The 24,605-nt window shown below is 37.4% G+C and overlaps 1 protein-coding gene across 2 annotated transcripts in view; it reads left to right on the forward strand.

Moving 5' to 3' along the window:
- Window positions 1-24,605, forward strand: part of ppp2r3b (protein phosphatase 2, regulatory subunit B'', beta) — a 149,170-nt gene that overhangs the window by 66,026 nt on the left and 58,539 nt on the right. For both annotated transcript variants that reach the window (XM_028799997.2, XM_028799998.2), the window contains one exon: window positions 9,272-9,457. In XM_028799997.2, the coding sequence (XP_028655830.1) occupies window positions 9,272-9,457 (186 nt within the window). The remainder of the gene's footprint in view (window positions 1-9,271; window positions 9,458-24,605) is intronic.

Here is a 24,605-nt window from a genome sequence, read left to right on the forward strand (position 1 = left end):
ACTGTAAATTGTTCAGTCCCTATAGAAGATGCCATTGTTGAAGTTGAGCAAATTCATGAGTTTAGACAGTGTCATTGTGTTGGTCTAAAAGGGGGGCAAACTGAGATACAGTATGAGGACAGAGATAGTGTCATACAGCTAAAGTATTACATCGGTCTGGCAAAGCATCAGGGAAAAAAAGAAATTGGTATAATTTGGAGTTTATGGATCCTGACAGTACTGCTAACACAAAAGGCTCTGTTGAGATGTCAAAAGTGGATAGTCTACAAGTTGAACCAGTAACTGATCTGTGACAACTATGTGACTTGTGCGTGGAAAATGATGTGTTTCAAGTCAAGGATATACTGTTTGAATCAGCATAGCAGGAAGAGATAAGTAGCTGGAAAAATAGGGTCTGAGGAATGAGATAGGAATGGGCTCAAAAGTGCTTCGCCAACATGTTCACCAGGATATCTTTGTCTTCTTTTAGCTGTCATTTGCAAAAGACAATGGAAAGTTACCCTAAGTTCTTGTCTATAAGCCGCGGCTTATCTAAGGAAAAAAGTTGTGAAAATGAAAAAATAGAATATCGGCTTATACATAAGTCCGGCTTATACAGTAATCCCTCCTCCATCGCAGGGGTTGCGTTCCAGAGCCACCCGCGAAATAAGAAAATCCGCGAAGTAGAAACCATATGTTTATATGGTTATTTTTAGATTGTCATGCTTGGGTCACAGATTTGCGCAGAAACACAGGAGGTTGTAGAGAGACAGGAACGTTATTCAAACACTGCAAACAAACATTTGTCTCTTTTTCAAAAGTTTAAACTGTGCTCCATGACAAGACAGAGATGACAGTTCTGTCTCACAATTAAAAGAATGCAAACATATCTTCCTCTTCAAAGGAGTGCGTGTCAGGAGCACAGAATGTCACATAGATAGAGAAAACAATCTCTAGCAAACAAATCAATGGTGCTGTTTGGCTTTTAAGTATGCGAAGCACCGCGGCACAAAGCTGTTGAAGGTGGCAGCTCATACCCCCTCCGTCAGGAGCAGGGAGAGAGAGAGAGAGACAGACAGAGTTTGTTTTTCAGTCAAAAATCAATACGTGCCCTTCGAGCTTTTAAGTATGCGAAGCACTGTGCAGCATGTCGTTTCAGGAAGCAGCTGCACAAAAGATAGCAACGTGAAGATAATCTTTCAGCATTTTTAGACGAGCGTTCCGTATCGTCTAGGTGTGCGAACAGCCCCCCTGCTCAATCCCCATACGTCAGGATCACAGATAGTCACCGCTTCAAGTTTTCGATGATTGGGATAAGATTTTCGAGTCTTCTTTACATTATCCATTTTAACAAATTTTACAAAACAAAAATTTAACAAAATCACAATTTAAATGACCGCTACGCGCGCGTGTTGACTCGGCGACGCCCAGAGCAGAAAGAACGCGCTCCGGCTGCTCCAACCGCGTCATGCGGGGAGTGAGGAGAGACGCCAATATCTCACACTCTCTCCCCCCTTAAAGAAATTAAATGGGTGCGAGTGAGACCACTGACCTCCCTCCCTTCTATTAGTTATAGGTTATAGTACGTTTGGCTTATCCATGAGTCCGGCTTATCTATGATAAGATTTTATTTTAAAAATTCGTATGATTTTTGGTCTCCGGCTTATAGACAAGAACCTAGGGTAATTCCATTAACATCAAATGTGCTTTTCCTACAGTGTTATGACACTGTCTCGGCATATTTATATTCATCCACATACTGAGGCAAAAAGTGTAAGGAAAAAAAATGGAGGCTTAGAAAATGTGTATGGTCTTACAGATGCACCACTTTACTAGTACAAAAAAGTAAAGCAGATGAGGTTGAAGACCGGTGAAAAAGTTTCACAAGTAGATCCGCAGTTTTTTTACTGGCTGGATGAAGACAGTACTGTGACTGGAATACTTGCATGCCATGTTGATGACTGTATATGGGCAGGTACATGGAGCTTCGCTATCTCAGTCATTCCATATCTTAGATCAGACTTCCAGGTTAGTCAAGAAGAACATGATCAGTTTGAGTATGTGAGAATGTAATCTGTATGTCTGAATGGAGCTATTTGTATATAGCAAGAAATCTACACACAGAATCTTCCGTCCACTGCTATAGAACCTGCTAGAGCCTTGAAAGGGATGCCACCCCAGTGCCCCTGAACTGGAAAAACTAAAGTCAAAAATAGTGTAGATCATCTGGGTTCCACACAAAAACAGACCTGATGTAATGTCTTATTCCTGCCTTTTAGTTAGTATCTGCTACTGTTCGAACAATCCATGAAGCCAACAAGCTCATTGGCAAAATTAATCCTGTGAAAGTGGCCTTGAAGTTTCAAACAAAAAAAGTGAAGAGTCATTGAAATGAGGTGTTTTCAGTGATGCTTACTTGGGAATCTTTCTGAGGGCACACAAGAAGTACACTTCATTCTCTTGGCAGGAAAGGAAGGATAGTTCTCACCCCATTTTTGGCAGTCCAAAAGAATCAAAAGAGTAATATGTAGTTCTTTGGCAAGAGAAACCCTTGCAAGGTTTGATGCATAGATAGTGCAGTCTTCCTTTGTGTACTTTTTTTCAGAGCTTACAGCGGGTGACTCGAGAATACTCTTCAGGTCACTTGTGTTACAGACAACTACTCTTTTGCAGAGGCAATTCAATCCACCTCGCCTGTAACAGAGCAAAGACATTGTCTGGAGTTAAGTGGGATAAAAGAACTTATTCAAGATTAAAAAAATCCAATGTGTTTTGTGGTGCCCTATGAATGAGCAGCTTGCTGAGTGTCTTACTAAAAAAAGGGCATCTCCTTTTGTATTTTTAAAAGTGGTTAAAGAAGTAATTTGGCATGTTAAACAACTAGTATTTCCACGTTTTTTTTTTAGTTTGGGTATTAATAGGTCTACTGTATGCATAAGATGAAGTTAATGCATGTTTTGCAGCTTTTTTTTCTTAAAGAAAAAGATAGATTGTTATTTTGTATCTTATATATGCAGTATATAGTAAATTTGTAGTATATTATATAATAATAATATAGTATATATTTGTAATATATATTATATAATTATAGTATCTGTTTGTAGTATTATGGAACTGCATGCCTATTGGGGGTAGTACAGCTGGGGTTTCAAGTGAACAGGCTTTTCATAGTGTGTGTGCTGCAGTGTGCAGGGAGCGGGCAGTGTAATCAATGTTTGTAGCTAACATCAAAGTTGTTGTATTGTTATTTAAGTTTAACAGGTTTTATGGACATAATATGCTGCAAAGTCTGTTAGACAGACATCTTACAGTTCTGCTGCTCTTGACATGTAGAATCCTATCTTGGAAGATGTTGGATGATGGATCCAGTGCCATTTACTTTTCATAAGCTTTTTTTACTTTTACTTTTACCCTCTTCTGGTGGGCTAGTAAAAATTTGAAAATCACTTCAAGTCAAATAAGACAAATAGTCTAAGAAGAGTCCATGTTGCTCCATGAGTACTAAATTCAGATGCATTGAGAAGTGCATTTGCAACAGTCCTTAATAGTGTCCTAATACTGTTATCTCCTTTTTGTATTTTATCAGCTATGTCTTTCAAAAGTTTGTACGTTCCATGGTTGCATTTATTAATGTAGTCTTTATATGTGTTGCAAAAGTGTAAGCATCTGAAACACATTTCATGTCCATATTTGCTTTGTGCAGATTAAGTATTTTTTATTATAACCATTAAGGAAATATTCTGATATTCTCTAAGGAAATACTTTTGGCTTCCGTAAAGAGAACATGATGGCATTAATGTAATATTTCATGAATATTTACATAACTATTAAAAATTCTTCAGAAGTTTTGACATGTTGTGGTATAATTGTTTAGCTTCATCTTCAGTATTTTCTAAACATTTCTTTAAAATGACATTTGTTGTGGTATTGGCCATAATATTTGACTTTTGTGCATTGTGAAAAAAGTTGATATGAAATTTGCATGTCACATACTGCTTGGAGTTTCTGTGACAAGAATTGGGATATCTGTGTTTGGAGAAAAAATAAATTGCTAATGTTAGGATCATCACTCAAACATGTTATAATTGTATCTGTAAATTGTTGAATCTCTAAAATAAAACCATCAGGGCTCTCATATACATATGAAAAAGTTTGGGAACCCCTCTTAATTCTTTTTTTTGTTTATCATTGGCTGAGCTTTCAAAGTAACAACTTCCTTTTAATATATGACATGCCTTATGGAAACAGTAGTATTTCAGCAGTGACATTAAGTTTATTGGATTAACAGAAAATATGCAATATGCATCATAACAAAATTAGACAGGTGCATAAATTTGGGCACCCCAACTGTGATATTACATCAATACTTAGTTGAGCCTCCTTTTGCAAATATAACAGCCTCTAGACGCCTCCTATAGCCTTTGATGAGTGTCTGGATTCTGGATGAAGGTATTTTTGACCATCCTTCCATACAAAATCTCTCAAGTTCAGTTAAATTTGATGGCTGCCGAGCATGGACAGCCTGCTTCAAATCATCCCATAGATTTTCGATGATATTCAAGTCAGGGGACTGTGACAGCCATTGTAGAACATTGTACTTCTCCCTCTGCATGGATGCCTTTGTAGATTTCGAACTGTGCTTTGGGTCATTGTCTTGTTGGAATATCCAACCCCCTGCGTAGCTTCAACTTTGTGACTGATGCTTGAACATTATCTTGAAGAATTTGTTGATATTGGGTTGAATTCATCTGCCCCTCAACTTTAACAAGGGCCCCAGTCCCTGAACTTAGCCACACAGCCCCACAGCATGATGGAACCTCCACCAAATTTGACAGTAGGTAGCAGGTGTTTTTTTTTGGAATGCAGTGTTCTTCTTCTACCATGCAAAGTGCTTTTTGTTATGACCAAAATAACTCCATTTTTGTCTCATCAGTCCAAAGCACTTTGTTCCAAAATGAATCTGGCTTGTCTAAATGAGCTTTTGCATACAACAAGCGACTCTGTTTGTGGCATGAGTGCAGAAAGGGCTTCTTTCTCATCCCCCTGCCATACAGATGTTCTTTGTGCAAAATGCGCTGAATTGTAGAACGATGTACAGATACACCATCTGCAGCAAGGTGTTCTTGCAGGTCTTTGGAGGTGAAATGTGGGTTATCTGTAACCATTCTCACAACCCTACACATATGCCGCTCCATTTATATTTCTTGTCTTGCCAGACCTTGGTTTAACAGCAACTGTGCCTGTGGCCTTCCATTTCCTGATTATTCCTTACAGTTGAAACTGACAGTTTAAACCTCTGAGATACCTTTTTATAGCCTTCCCCTAAACCATAATACTGAACAATCGTTGTTTTCAGATCTTTTGAGAGTTACTTTGAGGATCCCATGCTGTCACTCTTCAGAGGAGAGTCAAAGGGAAGCACAACTTGCAATTGACCACCTTAAATACCTTTTCTTATGATTGGACACACATGTCTATGAAGTTCAAGGCTTAACGAGCTAATCCAATCAATTTGGTGTTGCAAGTAATCAGTATTCAGCAGTTACATGCATTCAAATCAGCAAAATTACAAGGGTACCCAAATTTTTTGCACAGCCAGTTTTTCACACTAACAACTAAATACTGCTTCACTAAAAAATCTTTGTTCGGAAAAAAACACTCCAGTACTCCCGATGTTCCTAGGAAATGAAAGACATACCACTGTTATCTTTTTTTGTTGAAAGTAGAGTAAATTATTATGCAGGCTGAGAGGGTTCCCAAACTTTTTCATGACTGTAAAAATGTTATGTACACCCTTTTCCACACTCGTGTTGAGATGTATAAAAAACTAAACTTAATGTAAAGCCCACACACATTTTCACACCAGCCTCAGACCATGCATACACACATTTCTTGCTTGGTTTTGCAAATGGGCAGCACCCAGCGTCAAATCAATGCTACTCTTTCTGTGTAGCTTCCCTTTCTTTTTCATATTCGCATCCATGATTCGGGCTTTATCAAAAATACCAGAATTAATTGCATATTACTATATTAATAATATTAATTGCAAATTTAAGGCACTAGATTCAATCTGTAACAATATAATGGTGTATGGAATGGCCAAACTATTCCAAATACCATGTCTGATTTAGCATTGTTAGAAGACATTGCAAATGTGAAGAATTGGAAAAGAACACTCATTTAGAGATCATACTAGTTTCTTCTCCCATGAGGATGATTAGCTTTTAAAGTTGATTTAGATTTCCAAGAGCTCTTGGAGCTTTTCTGTTGGAATACTAGGATGTGTAGCTGATATCATTTTTATGATGAAATGCATTAAAGTATATACGTATATTACATTTTACAGATCTATTGTTAACTTCATTTAAATAATGTGTACTGTTACACTGTGGCATGGCGGAATCACTGCTGCCTCGCAGTAAGTGGGTCACATCCCAGGTGTTCCCTGCCTGGAGTTTGTATGTTTTCCTGGTGGGTTTCCTCTGTCTGCTTCGGTTTCCTTCTTAAAGTATGCAGGTTTAGGGGATTTAGTGATCCTAAATTAAATTAATTAGTGTATGTGTGTACTTTTATTCACCCTGCAATGAGCGGACACCCTGTCTTGGGATTGTTCCTGCCTTGTGCTTGATGCTTACAGGGACTGGCATAACCCTGGATGTATGGAATAATTAAACATGTATAAAGATGATTTTTCAATATTCCTTAAAAGTTATGAACAATCGGCATTCTAAGCTTTACTGCTGGTTTTACATTTATTGCAGACGCTTATTGTGTGGCAGTTGTTTACTGAGAGAGAGAAAGCGGTAGGACAGGAATTGGGGGTTTGTACGTTTCACAGAGAGAGTGCTGCTACAATAAATTATTCTGTCCAGGGTGGCGCCCATCCCAGCAAGCCTTGTGTGCAAGGAAAGAACATTCCCTGGACATGGCATCTGCTCTTTGCTACCGCTGTGCCATCGTGCCCCCACATGTTTAATACAATCATTAATGCATTTCATCATGAAAATTATATCAAGTATACATCTTAGTATTGTAAAATGTTCAGGGAGCTGTAATATCATGAATGTAATGTGTTCTGTGTGGCAATCACTGCCTGTGCACCTGTTGGTATAAGAGAGACCGTTTTGGAAACACTTAGAGTAGACATGTAGAATGGGTTGGGAAACACTTAGAATACAAAGCGTTTAACGTGCTACTTTAGTTACAGTGGGGTTTGAGAAACTCTAGTAAATTAAACATCGATTTCAAGATGAAGTTTACAATGTTCTACTTCAATGACAAAAAAAACTATGTGATTAAAGTAGAAATGTCAAATTTAATCTCTACATTGACCTTTTTTTTTTTTTTGCCACTCACACAGTGGGTTGCAACTTGTCTTTTCATGTAAACTTTGATATGTGACCACTTCTTTTTTTTATTTTGAGCACTGTGTGATTGTCCAAACTTGAACTTTTGAGTGCCTTTGCCATGCTTTACCACTCCATCAATTCGCATTTGCTGAAATTATTCTTTTTTCCACATGCTTTTGCCATTGTCTTTTAACAAAACACTGAACAGAAGAAGCTATTTTATATTGATTTGCATATTCAAATAGCTGTTATTCTCGAAAGAGTAGGGCTACAGGCGTGTGACTGTGAAATAAATGTCATGTTGATTGGGATTTAAAATGGGAAAGCGCATTTAACTTTTCTTATGTACAGTTTATACATCTGAATTTTTTTGGGCATACGCACATTTCTATTTTTGTCCAAACGCCATGTTTTAGTGTGAATTCTACGCACTGTTATATATGAGGCCCCAGATATTGGATCATAAATTGGAATGTTGACATGTACATGTGGGCTGCCATAGTGCTAAAATTCAATTCGGTAACAATAGTGGGACACTCGGTATTCTTGGAGAGGCTCATTTTTCCCTTTTCACGAGTTGATGGAAACAGTAGTTAAAGTACAGAGCACAAGTAACAGGATCCTCTCTTATTAAACAAAGTTTTTTTCATGTATTTCATATTAACTGCTACATTCAGTGATCTTTTTTTTTTTTGATTGATTGTTTTTGCAATAATTTTAATAACTCTGGCTACACTTAGGGGCTATTCAGTGTAAACTGAAGGGCAATACTGGCAAATTTATTCAGTGAAAATGAAATATAAATCACAATGAAGTGTGCAGAAATTGAAGGTGTCTGAATACTGTGCTGAGTCTGCTGTATTATCTCTTCATGTAAAATTCTATTTTCAAAGTACTCTTGTTCTGAATAACATCAGAGATCAGAGGTAATTACTGTTGATTTATTTTCATTGTTGTATTTTTTTTTCTGCAGTTGTAATCAATTGTATTAAATATAAAAAGAGATTTGTTTTTTAATAGATGTTCAAATAAGCACTCAATTTTTAATAGTCAAATATAGTGTGGAGAATTAAAATTATATGGAAAACATTTTCACTTTAGTCCTTTAGCGTCATTTGTCGGATACCTTTAGTTCTTGTTCACTTACCGTTTAGTTTGTGGTTTTTGGATAGAAGTTTTAGATCTCTTTTCTCATACCACCTATGAAGTCTTACACAAATTGAAATCAAGCTGAATAAAATTATTTATTTGCTATTTAATTAATGTAATATTACCATTAATTATTTTTAAGACCACATCACATGTTTACTGTATCTAAAGAAATACATTTGACTTTAAGACCAACTGGGTACACTGCAACTGGCCTGGGTGGAATAATATGCAAGCGCAGTCACTAAATACATTTCCAAATAAAATTTCTCAAATGAAACTCAATGTGGGGAGTATACCTGTGCCAAGTTCCAAAATGCCTCCAATTGACACTCCCTAATAATGTGCAGGTAAGATCAATAAATAAGTTTGACAATGGTTTAAATTTCAGAATGAAACATACCATATGGTCTTCAACTGTACAGATGTGGAACCTGTGTTCAGTTTGGCAGAGAGAGGTTTGAGGTGTGCCTACCAGACAAACACACAAATTCATAGTGTTCAGCTTTATTTATTGGATAATATGCAGGCAGACTTGGCATAATAACAGCAAATGTCTTTTGTGTTTCTCCTCACCTAGAAATTAATCTATCTTATTTTAAGTGAAGTAAATGCATTTACTCTCAATTTTGAATAAACTCGCATTAATTATTATTAACTATATTTAAATAGACACATTGATTTTTATTTCTTATGTCTTTTATTTCTTTATATATAGGAATTGTTCATTCCATTCTGTTTACATTTATAAATGTTTTATAAATTGACAAAAGACTTTTCTTGCTTAATTGCAGACTCAGGTGAAGAAAGAAGAGCCTTTAGCGCCGTCTTTGAGTGCAAATATCCCAAGATTTTACTTTCCCCTGGGATGTCCAAAAACAGATGGCAATGTTGATGCTGTTATTTCTATAATAGAAAATGTTTTTTCCCAATTTCCAAGTGAAAAGGCAACTATAGAAGATATGGGTCTTGTGGCCAAAGTAAGTAAACAACAAAATAAATCCATAAATGTGTTCTTTCTGCTTGTTAATTTTGTAAGTGGTCATCTTTTGTATTGGAATAAATGCTGAAAATTAACTTCAAAAGAACTGATCTGTAATATTTTTCAGTCCCCAGCCATTTAGTTTTCTCCCAAAATTTAAATACACATCATATACAGTAGCATTTACAGAGAAAAATCAAATGTATTAAATTATAGTAAATAAAGTGGAAGTAACCAAGTGGGTGTAAGAAAATATTACTTGTGCAACACAATTGCCTTCACATGTATCATGAACCTCCTTGCCAGCAGCTCATTCTAAGTTTTCTCCTCTCCTAGTGGCCCCTATACTATTTAAGATGCTTTGCATTCACGCTATACCTGGGGCCTCCTATTTCTTTGTCTTGACCTCCCGAGAAAACAGACTGCATAAACGTTTTCTGTTGACTAAAGTTTTTTTTGTTAATACTATTGGCATAAGGTCTTTATACTACTCTTCTAAAAATGTTTAAAACGGTGTGCATTTAAGTGTAAAAATCCTTATTGTTTATTGCAGTTATGTAAGGGGACCAGTTTATTTATTTTTTAAATATTTTATTGTATTTATTAAAAGCATGTAACATTCCATATTATCAAGTCAAACTTGACAAAATTGATTTCGATTCAACCCCCACCCATGAGAAAGAGAGGAAGGCCAACAGCCAGAGTAAAACTTTGAGAGTAGTAAAGAGGGAAAGAAGTCCTTCTCCTCAATATAAAAGCTTATTCTTATATGTTATTGACTAGATCCTGCTAGACTTTAAAAAAAAGTTCAAATTTCAAATAGTATACAACATCAGTTACCCCCTGACTTAAAAGTGGTGGGCTAGGATTATTCCAATTGAGCAAGATAAGTCTTTGTGCTAATAGTGAAGCAAAGGCAATTAAAGTTTGTCCTTCTGGGAGTACACCAAACATACTTATTAATGGATTAGGAGTGATTGTGACACCAAGGCTGTCTAATAGGCACTTAACCATTTTTGTCCAGAATGATATTAATTTGGTATATGCCCAAAACATGTGGTCCAATGAGGTTGGAGCTCATTTGCAACGTTCGCAGGATGGATCTTGCCCTGGCAACATTGTAGACAATTTTAACACCAGAATCCCTGAAGCCGACGAAAAAAGTCATAATCCCAGGCCACCTTAAATTCCTTCACACCTCTCCGTCAGCATCTTTTGTTTTGCAAATGTGTCAATCAGCACAGTCAGCCTGCTATTCCATCCCTCTACCAACGCAGCTGAAGTTCTCCCAGCTCAAGTCTCATTATCTGGGTGTGAGGTGCCTGGAGTTGTATAGGGTAAATAATATATAGTTATTTGGAATACATACATTTCATGTGTGTTCCGTGTCTACAACGATCAGGGTAAATGTAGGATGACAGGAATTGTGAGGCAAGAAATGCTGAACATATACCTAAAGCAGAAACTTTTTCCATGTTATAGTTATAGATAGATAGATAGATAGATACTTTATTATAATGACATGAAGTGTATAATCTGTTAAGACTTTAGTCCAAATATTAAATAAACATGCACTTTTATTCAAGAAAAAGTTTCTGTTTTAGGTATGTGTTCAGCATTTCTTGCCTTGAATTTCCTGTCATCCTACATTTACCCAGATCGTTGTAGACACGGAACACACGTGAAATGTATGTATTCCAAATAACTATATATTATTTACCCTATACAATTCTAGGCACCTCACATCCAGATAAAGAGACTTGAGCTAGGAGAACTTCAGCTGTGTTGTTGGGGAAATGGGATAGTAGGCTGCTTGCTGCTTGTACTGATTGACACATTCCATATGCAAGTCAAAAGACGCTGGTGCAGAGGTGCGAAGGAATTTAAGGTGGCCCATGATTATAACTTTTATTGTAGGCTTCAGGAATTCTAGTGTTAAATTCCTTTTATCGACCACATATATCTCATTTAAGTTAAATAATTGAATGTTTTGCGCATATAGGAGCTAGAGTGAATTCTGTGCATGGCTGCCTTCCACTCATTTTCTGAAATGTTGAGTAAGAGATCCTTTTCCCCACTGTATTCTGGGATCTTTAAAAGGAAGGGGACCAGTTTAAATAGGTAATGATAAGGGTACCTTAAAACCCGAAACTGCAGCATATCTTTATAACAATTTATTGATTTTGATAGATGCATAACCACTACCTTGTTTCTTGAACTAAATAGCTAGTTCCTTGTTTTTATCATTATGAAGGGTGAAGTTATTGTCAGGACACCAAGATGCCAGACCATGTTTTGTCATTTGACTTTTTATTGTTAGTGATTAGTGCAACATTTATTGTTAGTGATTAGTGCAACAGTCAGAATTGTTTCTGCAAACATGAAGATGATATTTGAGCTGTGTCTAGCCACAGTGTCATGAATGAGTGGGAAGTTTAATGGGGCTAAGCACATATTCCTGGGAGTACATGCATGGATTACATATTGGTTCCAGTTTTCATGAACTGGTGTACGTCAGAAAAATCTATAATCCATTTTTAATCCAATTACACAGACTGGTTCTGAGTCTCAAATCAGTTTCGAGGGAAATATTATATTAGGTGCAGAGCTCTAGTTTATGAAAAGCAATCTGACATAGTTACTACATCCTCTTCGGGCCTGTTAAAGCTATTATGAGATTCAAGCGGATTTGAATAGATAGTGAGCTGTTCTTAGGAGTCATTAGCTGAATGCAAAATAAATTGGTCCAAATCTGCTCTTCTGTTTGGGATCGCCTATTCCAACAAGCCTCTTTTCGCTTGACTGTGCTAATAGCGACTTTGTTTAAATACCATGGGATTGAAATTTCTTCCTTGGTTCAAAATATTTTGTAGTTTATATTTATAGTATATTGCTTTAGTGTTATGAGTGCTGTCAAGGACTATCTCAATTCCCGATCTACTCTTCCTCTTTCTTATCAATTCCAGTTAGCAGTTATTAAAATGTTAAATGCTTTCATTTTGTTAGTGCCAGGCTTCACATTTAACATTCAACACTAATCTGTGATGGGTCTTATGCACAGGTGGACCTTCCAGACTTTGAGCTTTATTATTGGGGCTTTATACTTTGACCACTATGCTTCTGACTTACCTTGTCTTCCATCTCCCAGTCTTTGTCTTCCGTAGAATGTAATTTAATGTTTCCCAGCTTACCATCCTATTTTTCTTTTTAGTCCCTTAAAATTATATCACACATTTATAAATATGGCCCTCTAATTTCTTGCTCCCTCGGACTTAGTACCTAGATGATAGGCATCTAGGTTCATACCCATCTTGAAATCCCCAAAACCCAATTTATTTATTTTTTCTCTTCCAAATGGTCTTTTAGGATTATTTGACACAGAATATCCTTTTTCTCCTTGGGCATATAGGGTTCTAAGCACATTGGGTGACATTGTTGTATACCTTTTATTCCAGAATAAAAATTGAATAAAAACCAAATTAAAAAAATCACACATAAAAGCACATTTGTTTCATTATACCTTCTCTTTATTTAAAAACCACAGTGTCAGATCTGGGGGAGCGTGAACATGGCTGAGAGAATAAAACTGGGGGGAAAAAAAAAACACAAATTTTTACAAGTACCAAATCTTTACACAGGCTATTAAGATTGTAAATTATGTGAGATTTTTTTTATATGGTTTTTATCAGTTGTATTCTTGAATAAAAGCACACTTGTTTCATTGATTTGTTAGAGACTGAAATCAAATGAATGTTTTTATTATATAATAGTAACAATAAAAGCAGCCCACCACTCAAAGTGCTAAATGCAGGGAGGACCAAGGATCAGACCTGCAACGTCTCGATTTATGAAGCAGCAGTTCTTTCCGCTGCACCAGTGAAGGAGGATATCAGTGAGCCAGCTGCATTTCCACTGTGAAAGACGCAAACACACACATGCGTACAAACGTCTTTACTTCATATCGATTGATATTTGTGTTTCAGTTTTCACACATAGACAGCAACGTGTAAATTGAACGATTTTCTTTGCTTTTATTCTTGAGTAAAAGCACACTTGTTTTGTTTTACCTTTTGTGACCGTGTTTATTTGATATTTCCGGTCGCTGCTCTGTAGCAGACCTCTCAGTGCATCTCTCCGTGTTTTGTACCTGTGTTTTTGTTCTAAAATCATGTAAAATTGTTTTCTTTTTATTTTCTTTTTCTTTTTACTAGTCTGCAAGTAGTTATTTCTATAAAATGCTTAACAACATTTGCGAAAGTTTCTTATTTTTGATCGTTATCGCCTTTGGAATCCAACGGGACACTAACGCACTACCTGCGCAGGAAATCCCAGGTGTGTGGCCGGCGCTGTTCATTTACAGCCGGGACGCGTTGCTATCTATGAGACCAGCTACCGGTTACTCCTCGTGTTACTATACCGGACGAATTAAAATCTTTGAAACCCAGAAAGCGAGGAAAAAGAGGTGGACTACGTGTACGTCTGAGACGGAGAAGTTTTAAAACACCTTTGCCAACCATCATCATGAGCAACGCACAGTCCTTGCGAAATAAACTGGACGAGCTGAGAGCATTTGCGCGATACCTCCACGAGTACCGTGAAAGCTGTCTGATGTGCTTTACGGAGACCTGGTTTAAGAATACAGACTCGGATACAGCAGTCGAAGTAGATGGATTTGTTTGCGTACGGCAAGACAGAAATCCAGCTTCTGGTAAGCAGAGGGGGTGGTGGGGTCTGCCTTTACATTAACAAAAGGTGGTGCAGGAATATCACTGAAAAAGAGCGCATCTGCATGCCAAATATTGAATTACTCACCGTCGGACTTCGCCCATACTATCTACCACGGGAGTTTAATCAGTTATTTGTGACAGTCGTTTACATTCCGCCGCATGCTGATGTGGAAGCTGCAGCTGAATCAATTCTTGAAACTGCTCATAAACTAGAAACCAAATCACCTGGTTCTTTTAAGCTTGTGATGGGTGATTTTAATTTATGCAGTCTGGAGTCAGTATTACCAAATTATCATCAATATGTGAATATTAACACTAGAGGGGACAAAACTCTGGACAAGTGCTATGGAAATGTCCCAAATGCCTACATATCGCATCACAGAGCAGCCCTGGGTGCGTCTGACCACGTCGTTGTTCATCTTCCTCCCGAAGTACAAACAGAAACTGAAACAAGAAAAACCAGCCATACGAACAACACAAAACTGGTGCAAGGAAAGTGTAGAGGAACTGCAGGAATGCTTCTCCAGTACAAATTGGGATCTGCTGACATCCTCACAGTCACTGAATGAGGCCACCCTATACTGTCAGTGAATATATTCAATTCTGTGAGTCTATGATCATTAAGAAAAAATCTGTCAAGGTGTACCCAAACAGTAAGCCATGGATCACTAAAGAGGTTAAAGCATTACTATTGCAAAAGCAACATGCACATCAAGAAAATAAGTTAGAAGATAAGCGAATTTTACAGCAAAGGATTAACAAGTTAATTAAACAAAATAAAAAGATGTATGGGGAAAAAATCAAGAGGTGGTTCAATGATAACAATCCAAAGCAGGTCTGGAAGGGACTAAAAACAATTACAGGACTGGGCCCTAAAATGAATGTGGATTTTCCAGCTGACAAAGACCACAAGCTTTTAGCTGATGAACTGAATAACTTTTATGCCAGATTTGAAAAAAGTGATTTCAGCACCCAAAATACAGAAATAAAGGAGATGCTTTATAAAAACACCAGGTATTCTGCTGTGATTGGGTTCAGTTTAACTGAAGTGGAAAAAGGCTTGCGGAAGGCCAAAACAAACAGTGCAGTGGGACCAGACGGCATATCAGGCCGGCTCTTAAAGTCTTGCTCTAAGCAGCTCTCCCCAGTTTTTCATTTGCTTTTTAACTGGTCTCTGACCTGTGGTATTGTACCAAATCTGTGGAAACAATCAATCATCACCCCTGTATCTAAGGTTTCTAGGCCAAGCTGTTTAAATGATTACAGACCAGTGGCACTTACATCTATTCCAATGAAATGCTTTGAACACTTGGTGAAAAACATTTTAATGACAGAGACAAAGTCTTTTCAAGACAACAATCAATTTGCTTATTGTGCAAACAGAAGTGTGGAAGATGCTCTGCTTGTTATCTTACATCAAATCTATACCTTTCTTGATCAGCCTGGTTCATATGTCAGAGCACTATTTTTGGATTTTTCTTCAGCGTTCAATACTATACAGCCTCATATACTGATTGGGAAATTAAACAGTATGAATGTAAACCCATTTATCACACTATGGATTCAGAACTTTCTTTTAAATCGTTCACAGACAGTTAAAGTTCAGGACACTTTTTCAAAAGCTCTTCATTCAAACACAGGAAGTCCACAAGGGTGTGTCTTATCACCATTACTGTTTACTCTGTACACAAGTGACCTGAGACAGAACAATGACCACTGCTCCATTATTAAGTATGCGGATGACACCATGATCATAGGATGCATATCTGGGGAGGATGAAAGCCACTATCTAAATCAAGTGGACTGTATGGTAATCTGGTGCAATAAAAACTCTCTCAGTCTGAATGTAACAAAGACCAAAGAAATGATATTTGATTTTAAGAGACAGAAATCTGTATGTTCACCTATTGTAGTTCTGGGAGAGGAGGTAGAAATAGTGAATGAATATAAATACTTAGGAACTTACTTAGATAACAATCTTAACTGGAATACAAATACAAAAAAATTATTTTCTAAGTGCAACCAGCGCTTATTTCTCCTCCATAAACTCAAACTATTTAAAGTAGACAAGGACCTCATGTTGTCCTTCTATCGTAGTATGATCCAGTCCATGATCACTTTCAGTTTCATTGCCTGGTTTAATAGTCTGACAAACCAAAACTCAAAAAAGCTCCAGCAGATTACGAAGTATGCAGCTAAAGTTATTGGGGCTGATGTAGATGATTTGACTAGTGTGTGTCAGAGGGCAATGCTAAAGAAACTGGAAATCATCTCAACTGATGACAGACATCCATTACATGTAGAACTAAACTTCAGTAAATCAGGAAGGATAGTTGCTTTGAAAACCCACACAAATCGCTCCAGAAACTCCTTTCTTCCTAGTGCCATACGACTTTTCAATAAGAAATATCGGAGATAATGTTTAAGGTTTTGATATATATCCTGTTACCTTTTTTTTTTTTTTTTTTTGGTATAGATATGTTTTATCTAACTGCCTTACCTTAACCTTTCTTATTTCTATTTGTATGTTTTATTTCATTCTGTCTGTTACTTGTTATTAGATGCAACTGAGAAGGCAAATTTCATGTTTTCCTGTGTAAACATGACTAAATAAAGAAACTTAACCTAACCTAACCTATTTGGACTTCAGTCTTTACACATTACACACTTCATGTTAACATTTTGTTGTTATTACTATAACATATTAAAAAAAAATTCAGTTTCTGTTTAGCATTTCTTGCTTCTCAGGAAATGTCACCCTGCATTTACACAGATCGTTTTAGACACATAATACACATGAAATACGTGTATTTCAAATAACGATATATTATTTTCCAATACAATTCCAGACACCTCAGGGGGATGGGGTAGCAGGCTGCCTGCTTTTGGCCTGTTGACACATTTGCAAAACAAAGGCGCTATTGGTGCGCAGATGCGAGAAAATTATTAATGTTTTCGTAGGCTTCATGGATTCTAGTGTTAAAGTTTGCAGATGTGAATGTATATAAAAAGCAGTGCTTCAAGTTATGTATTATACTGGTGTAGTAGCTGTGGCTTCTCCATTATAAATTTACAGCACAGCAGTCAAAGAGTGTGGTTTGGAGGGCGGATTGGTATTCAGCGCTTTGACCAGGAGCTGGAAGTTGACAAAGACACATTTTTCCTTGATTTACCCCTCTTCTCCATGGTTTAAAATTACAAATCAAGCAATTCAGATGTAATTAAATTACACATTGCAGGACTTATTTTAAGAGTGTTTGCATGCGTTTCGGTCACACCAATGTAGAAATTACAACACTTTTTTTATTCCTATTTTCTACCGTTTATGTGTGTAACGACAAGAGGACACCACTGCTCCCCAAACAACAGACACAATTTCACCCAACACAACTCTAATCTTAAAAATAATGGGTTTTATTTATCTTCAACACCTTCCAACAATGAAGACGGTCAATACAAAATGTAGACTGACCTTCACTCCAACAGGTGAGTTTTGCCCACTGCCTCCTCAAGGTGAGATAGCAGGCTTCTTTTAAGCCAAATGTGGCAGTGTTTCCAGTGTTGCAGCATTGGTCATCCAGAGCACCTCTGCGTTATATGGAAAGCAGGGGAATCTTCCCTCTGGCAGTTCCCTCTGGCGGCACCCAAGGACCCCAACAGGGCTGCGCTTCCTGACACTCCAATTCTCCACAAGTGTCCTAACTGGGATCAGCCTTGAGGAACACTGCCATCTGCCATGCAGGGTAATTGATCCACATTCACCAATTCCATTCATTATTCTTCCCTCCCAGCCTGGATGAAGATTGTAAGCTGTTTCGACCAGGTTATGTCTCCATTCCTACTGTCCTTCTATTATGGCCTACTGGCAAGACAAGAAAACATCCTCCATCCCAGTTGGGATGCCTGCCCTTCGTCCATGGTGTTTACTGTGTCAGTCCAGTACCTGCTAAATGTTTATTGACATGTAGCAAGCAAGTGTTCATGTTGCTCTGAGGTAAATTGTTTTCGTGTTCTCCACTTTTAAAATGTGGTCTCTGTTTGTAATGCTGTGGTTGTTTAATCCCCTGCTTAACTAATTAGAACACATGTAGCAGTTAGTAGTAGTGGGCAGTATGGACAAAAATCCATATTACAGTAAAATTTTAAATGCCAATGGTTTTGTTAGATACCAGTTTGATGTTTTTTAATATACTGTTCAGGCTAAAATGTAATTTCAAACAAATATACTTCAGAGTACTTATGTACTCAGGCATGGCCAATATCTGTCGAAACACTTACTAATGCTCTGCTACTCAAATGGATTCAATATCATATGTTCACCTCTCATGAACCAATAAAGGTACAGATTTGTTTCTCACAGATTTGCTTGCTCACTAACACAGTACAAGTAACTGCTTTTACTTGTTCAACCTTTCTGTTTGTATTGACTCTGATTAATAAGGTTGAACCTCACAACACTGTGGGTAGTATTCTTAGAGAATTAATGTGCTTGCATTTAATATTGAGTATTTGTTGTTGATACTGAGATACATTTTAATGCTGTCATTTGGAGCTTGTACCATATAACAAAATAATAGTCATAGTAATTTTCTGCCATTTTTTAAATTTTTATTTTTTTTTATTTTGTGGTGTTATTTGGCTGACATTTTATCATCACTGGTGCAGGTAGCCTATTATAGTGTTTCTTCCATGCTCCATCACGCAAGGTTTACTGGAGTCTATTTCCTTCCTTGGCAGCCCTCCAACTCTGTTGCTGCTAGGTCTCATTTCCTTCTATGCAGTTCCAGTGTTCTTTTCTGTTCTGCACTTTCTTGCCTTCCGCTCCACTTCACACAACTCGCTTGGAATCAGAGGCAACACCGTCTGCACTCTTCTTCCTCCAACTCCATTAGATAACCCTTCATGATACTCACAGGCAGTCACATACCTAGGCTAATGATTTAAGCAATGGAGTGGATCTTGTAAGTGCTGCTTTTTATCTGCTTGATCATCTCCTTTTTCTCTCTCTCTCTTACTTACATTTTGTCTCTTACACAGACACATAAACTCGCGTAGATGCATGCACACACAAAGTCTCTGCATGCCTTCCCAGGATGGCTTTTTTGTTTCTGATAGTGTCGTCTCTTTCCGGGGTCTGTGGCCCCACCAGAATTTTTTAATTAATAAAACGCCACTGCTTGATTTCTCCCCAGACATATAGAAACCAAGATGTACATTTTCTGACATGAACCTGCCGCACAACATGGCATTTGCCTCAGAAGATTTATAAATGGGGGGGGAAGGTGGCATGGTGGCGCAGTGGGTAGCGCTGCTGCCTTGCAGTTGGGAGACTTGGGGACCTGGGTTCGCTTCCCGGGTACTCCCTGTGCGGAGTTTGCATGTTCTCCCCGTGTCTGCGTGGGTTTCCTCCGGGTGCTCCGGTTTCCTCCCACAGTCCAAAGACATGCAGGTTAGGTGGATTGGCGATTCTAAATTGGCCCTAGTGTGTGTTTGGTGTGTGGGTGTGTTTGTGTGTGTCCTGCAGTGGGTTGGCACCCTGCCCGGGATTGGTTCCTTCCTTGTGCCCTGTGTTGGCTGGGATTGGCTCCAGCAGACCCCCGTGACCCTGTGTTCGGATTCAGCGGGTTGGAAAATGGATGGATGGATTTATAAATGGAAATGCATATTGATGATAAATATGAATTATCATTTGTCATTAAAATGACCAGAGCATGCACCCCATGTCTTTGGAAATTCACCCATATTACATGCATAAAAGATAATAATAATAATAATAGAAGTAAATTAAAGTTACCCAAATATGGGTATGTAATCTGAATAGTTATCCTCCCACAATATCCATTGATTAGCAGCCTTACTTACCAGCAATAAACATCACCAGTATGTTGGTTGAAATCGTATATTGTGCATTCCAGTAAAAAACTGGTCTTTGATTATCATCTTAATTTCTAAATGCTTATATGTGACTCAAGCTGGGGAGATAACAGTAATAAGAAAAACCAGTAGTAATATTTTACACTACCAAATGTAGTCTATTGAAATATAGAAGCTATTTTCTGTCAGTCGGGCCAAATGAATTTCATGGTCAAAAATGCCCTAGTTTCAAACCACAGCTGTATTGTCAATTTTTCTGACAGCTCAGACTAGTCAAGTTCCATACTTTTTTTTTTATTTTTTATTTTATATAATACATGAATCTTGCATTCGTTTAGAGTTGATGGTTAACTTGTGTGTCCATTCCTTCAGAGAGTAGGTATATACCAACTCTACTTTTTTAAGGCATTTTCTTATCAATTAGTGTCAGTCAAGATGCTGATTTAGTATTTTAGTTTCCATTCCTGGCTTTTTCTTACTAACTTTGCACAGCACTGTGACAGCTAGGTTTATTGATTGTTGACCTTGGAAAATTGCATTTTTCCCCCAGTGCTTTTTTGGACCTCCAAGTCATAATGTCAGACTTCACCTATGATAAGTATATGTGTAACTGCTTTATGCTGTGTCCTACTGTTTAATTGTAGCCACAAAACAAAAGCAGTAGCTGCATCAGTATTCCTAACCATAAAGCGGAACCTAGCCAAAGAGAATTTGATGGTGATATGATGATATGCACTTTTCCCTAATGTCCAAGCTTTCTCTGAAATATTTATGCTTACATATGTCATAAGAATAGCAGCAGAACGTGTAACTAGCCGTGCAAAAATCTGAAATATTTTGACAATATTATAGCCCCTTTGTAAGTGGGATGGGCAATAGAATGTTAAATTTTGCTGCAAAAAAATGTGAAATTGAGTGGTAGCTGAAAACTGAATGTGCTTAATATGATCAGCTGCTTGTCTATAGGCGCAACTTAGATCTGCTGTGTTAATTTCAGCTTATTTAGTTTAACATAATTTAATAATATTTAATATTGTATAAGATTAGAAGTACTTTAACTTTCATTTTTTATTGATCTTAATGTTAATAAATTTATGTTTAAATGGTTTATCATGCCTTGGCCCATTTTAAACAATATTCCTTCAAGCAGTGTCAACACATATAGAAAATGGATGAAGGCATTTATTGACCTATTTTATTGTCACAAAAGATATCAATTTATTATATCAAGTTATTGTTATTACAGTGCCTTGTTTTTTGTTACCTACTTTGAACTACTCTGTTGGTCATGCTGGCATGCTTCCAAGTTTTGTCCGTAAAAATGAATGATTATATCAAAATATGAATCTACCTCCATAGTGAGCTTTTCATCTTCCCATTTCGTAATTCTCAATTACTTTAGACATCTTTGTTACCTTAGAGTTAAATCCTCTTTATACCACACTCACTGCAACCATGGAACCTAATTATCTGTGTCACAAGTAAATGCAGACATTGTTTTAGAACCAGATGTTCTGCAATCAGACTATACACTGTGTATAGTCGATTGTCTGCCAAATTGGTGATGATGATCTTGTGATTTGCAAACATAATGGGTTCACAAAAAATGGCTTATGTAGGTCACGCACCGCTAATAATGATTTTTTCAAAGATACTACCCGCCTTTCTAAAACATGATTATGATTTTTAAATAGAGGGAAAAGTACATGGAAAGTACTTAAATATGTTTCACAAATAGTATTTATTTAGTGGCAATGTTCAAACTAAACGGCCAGCCAAACTATAAAACAGGCACATCAGATTTTAAAAACAAACTTTTTTTTTTTGTTTTTATTTTATGTGATTTTCTTTGTTGATGCTTTTATCTCAGTGGCAACATCTTTATTTTGAGCTTGTGTATGGATAACAAAAATTCCATCTTAGTATAACATATTGCTTTATTGTCTAAATATACATTATTTTCATGTACATGTTACTAAGTGTAAAATTATGTGTTTTATTAAAGGACATAAACAATTAGCACAATAACACTGTTAGATGCATTTCCTGGTGATAAATGCAGACAAATCCATAATATGACCTCTTTCTAAACTGCTACTTCCCCCACCACATTTGAAATGTTAGTTTCTATGGAAGAATGTTTTAATTTATGCAAGGGCTGTTGTTCGATTAAAAAAATATATAACAATTGTCGCATTATCAAAATTTTGAATCAGTTAACTACATATTAACTGCAATTTTATCATATTTCCTTCAAGCATATTAATATTTTTTCTAGAAAGCAGAAATAACTCGCTGATTAATTTCTAATACAGAACAGTTTTAAAATCACTAGCCTGTGAATATTACATTATTCCAGTTACTTTATTGAACTGTGTTGTCTTTCACCCAACAACCACCAAACATAACCCAGGGTTTGTTATAATATTTGGATAAACCAATCCATATGGTTTAAACTGCTATGTTGCAAGATAACATACCAGATCAACTAACAATTGCATAAACAATTAAACATTAAAAAAAAAAAAAAAAAAAAAAAACATCCTGGTAAAGCTCTTGTGCATAATCAGCACTGTTACAGCTCAGGTTGTACTTTACTGTGTGATTCACACAATTGTGTAGCTGAGAGGGTAAAAAAATTAAACGGGGGAGAAAAAAAGTTGATAAGACTGAAAATGTATACAGTAATCCCTCCTCCATCGCGGGGGTTGCGTTCCAGAGCCACCCACGAAATAAGAAAATCCGCGAAGTACAAACCATATGTTTATATGGTTATTTTTATATTGTCATGCTTGGGTCACAGATTTGCGCAGAAACACAGGAGGTTGTAGAGAGACAGGAACGTTGTTCAAACACTGCAAACAAACATTTGTCTCTTTTTCAAAAGTTTAAACTGTGCTCCATGATAAGACAGAGATGACAGTTCTGTCTCACAATTAAAAGAATGCAAACATATCTTCCTCTTCAAAGGAGTGCGTGTCAGAAACAGAGAGCAAAGCAAACAAATCAATAGGGCTGTTTGGCTTAAGTATGCGAAGCACCGCGGCACAAAGCTGTTGAAGGCGGCAGCTCACACCCCCTCCGTCAGGAGCAGGGAGAGAGAGAGAGAGAGAGAGACAGATAAAAACAAAGAGTGAAAAATCAATACGTGCCCTTTGAGCTTTTAAGTATGTGAAGCACCGTGCAGCATGTCGCTTCACTAAGCAGCTGCACACAGAAGGTAGCAACGTGAAGATAATCTTTCAGCATTTTTAGACGAGTGTCCGTATCGTCTAGGTGTGTGAACAGCCCCCCTGCTCAATCCCCATACGTCAGGATCAGAGAAAGTCAGCGCAAGAGACACAGAGAAAAGTAAGTTGGGTAGCTTCTCAGCCATCTGCCAATAGCGTCCCTTGTATGAAATCAACTGGGCAAACCAACTGAGGAAGCATGTACCAGAAATCCGCGAACCAGCAAAAAATCTGCGATATATATTTAAATATGCTTACATATAAAATCCGCGATAGAGTGAAGCCGCGAAAGGCGAAGCGCGATATAGCGAGGGATCACTGTATAGATGTTTGTAAATTTAGCTTTTAAATAGGAAAACATAGGCTTAAAAACGTCTAAATATGTATCTTATGGGGTTATTTATTTAGCTGTTTTTAATTTCACATTGTCAAAGAATATATCATTTATGACTCTGTATAACTTTCCCAAAATCATACTTTATCTTACCGAGGATGTTGCCCAACTTCTAGTCCAGGCTTTGGTCTGACTACTAGCAGAATGCCCCACGTGTATCATCAAGCCACTGAGGATGGTCCAAAATGCAACAACCTGTCTTGCATTTAATCTGCCAAAATAGGTATATGTCACTTCTCTCTTCAGGTCGTCTCATTGGCTCCCTGTAGTCTCATTAAGTTCAAATACTGGTGAGGTGCTATGCTCCTTCATGTGAACTCAGGTTTGGCAGTGAACAGCGTCTGGTGATGCCACCTCTGCATCATATCAAATGTTAGTCCAGATACTTTTCATATGTAGCTCCTAGTTGGTGGAATAAGCTGCCCCCTCCATCTGAACTGCTGAGTGTCTTAATGGGTCTAAGAAGTGAATGAAACCTTGCTGTTCCGTGAATATCTGTCATATTGTTTGTTAATTGGTAAATTTTTGTTACGCTCACTTCATAGCTCTTCACTTCTGATGATAAACATTTGTAAACTGTGACTGCAGTCAAAACCAATACAGTGGAACCTCGGTTCACGAACGTCTCGGTACACGTACAACTCGGTTTACGACCAAAAAGTTTGCCAAACTTTTGCCTCGGTTCACGACCACACACTCGGTATACGAACAAGCCAGGTTCCCTTTCGGTTTGTACATGTTCAGTTTCTCCCTGTGCATTTCCTGTGCAGCGAGCGAGAGAGCGCGACACACACACACACACAGAGGCAGCGCGAGAGACAGAGGCACACACACAGGCAGCACGAGACAGAGAGCCGCACACACACAGGAGCACGTGCGAGAGAGGCGCGCGCACACACACAGGAGCGCTCTAGAGAGACA

Source organism: Erpetoichthys calabaricus, chromosome 4 (assembly GCF_900747795.2).
Source record: "Erpetoichthys calabaricus chromosome 4, fErpCal1.3, whole genome shotgun sequence".
Classification (NCBI taxonomy): Eukaryota; Metazoa; Chordata; class Cladistia; order Polypteriformes; family Polypteridae; genus Erpetoichthys; species Erpetoichthys calabaricus.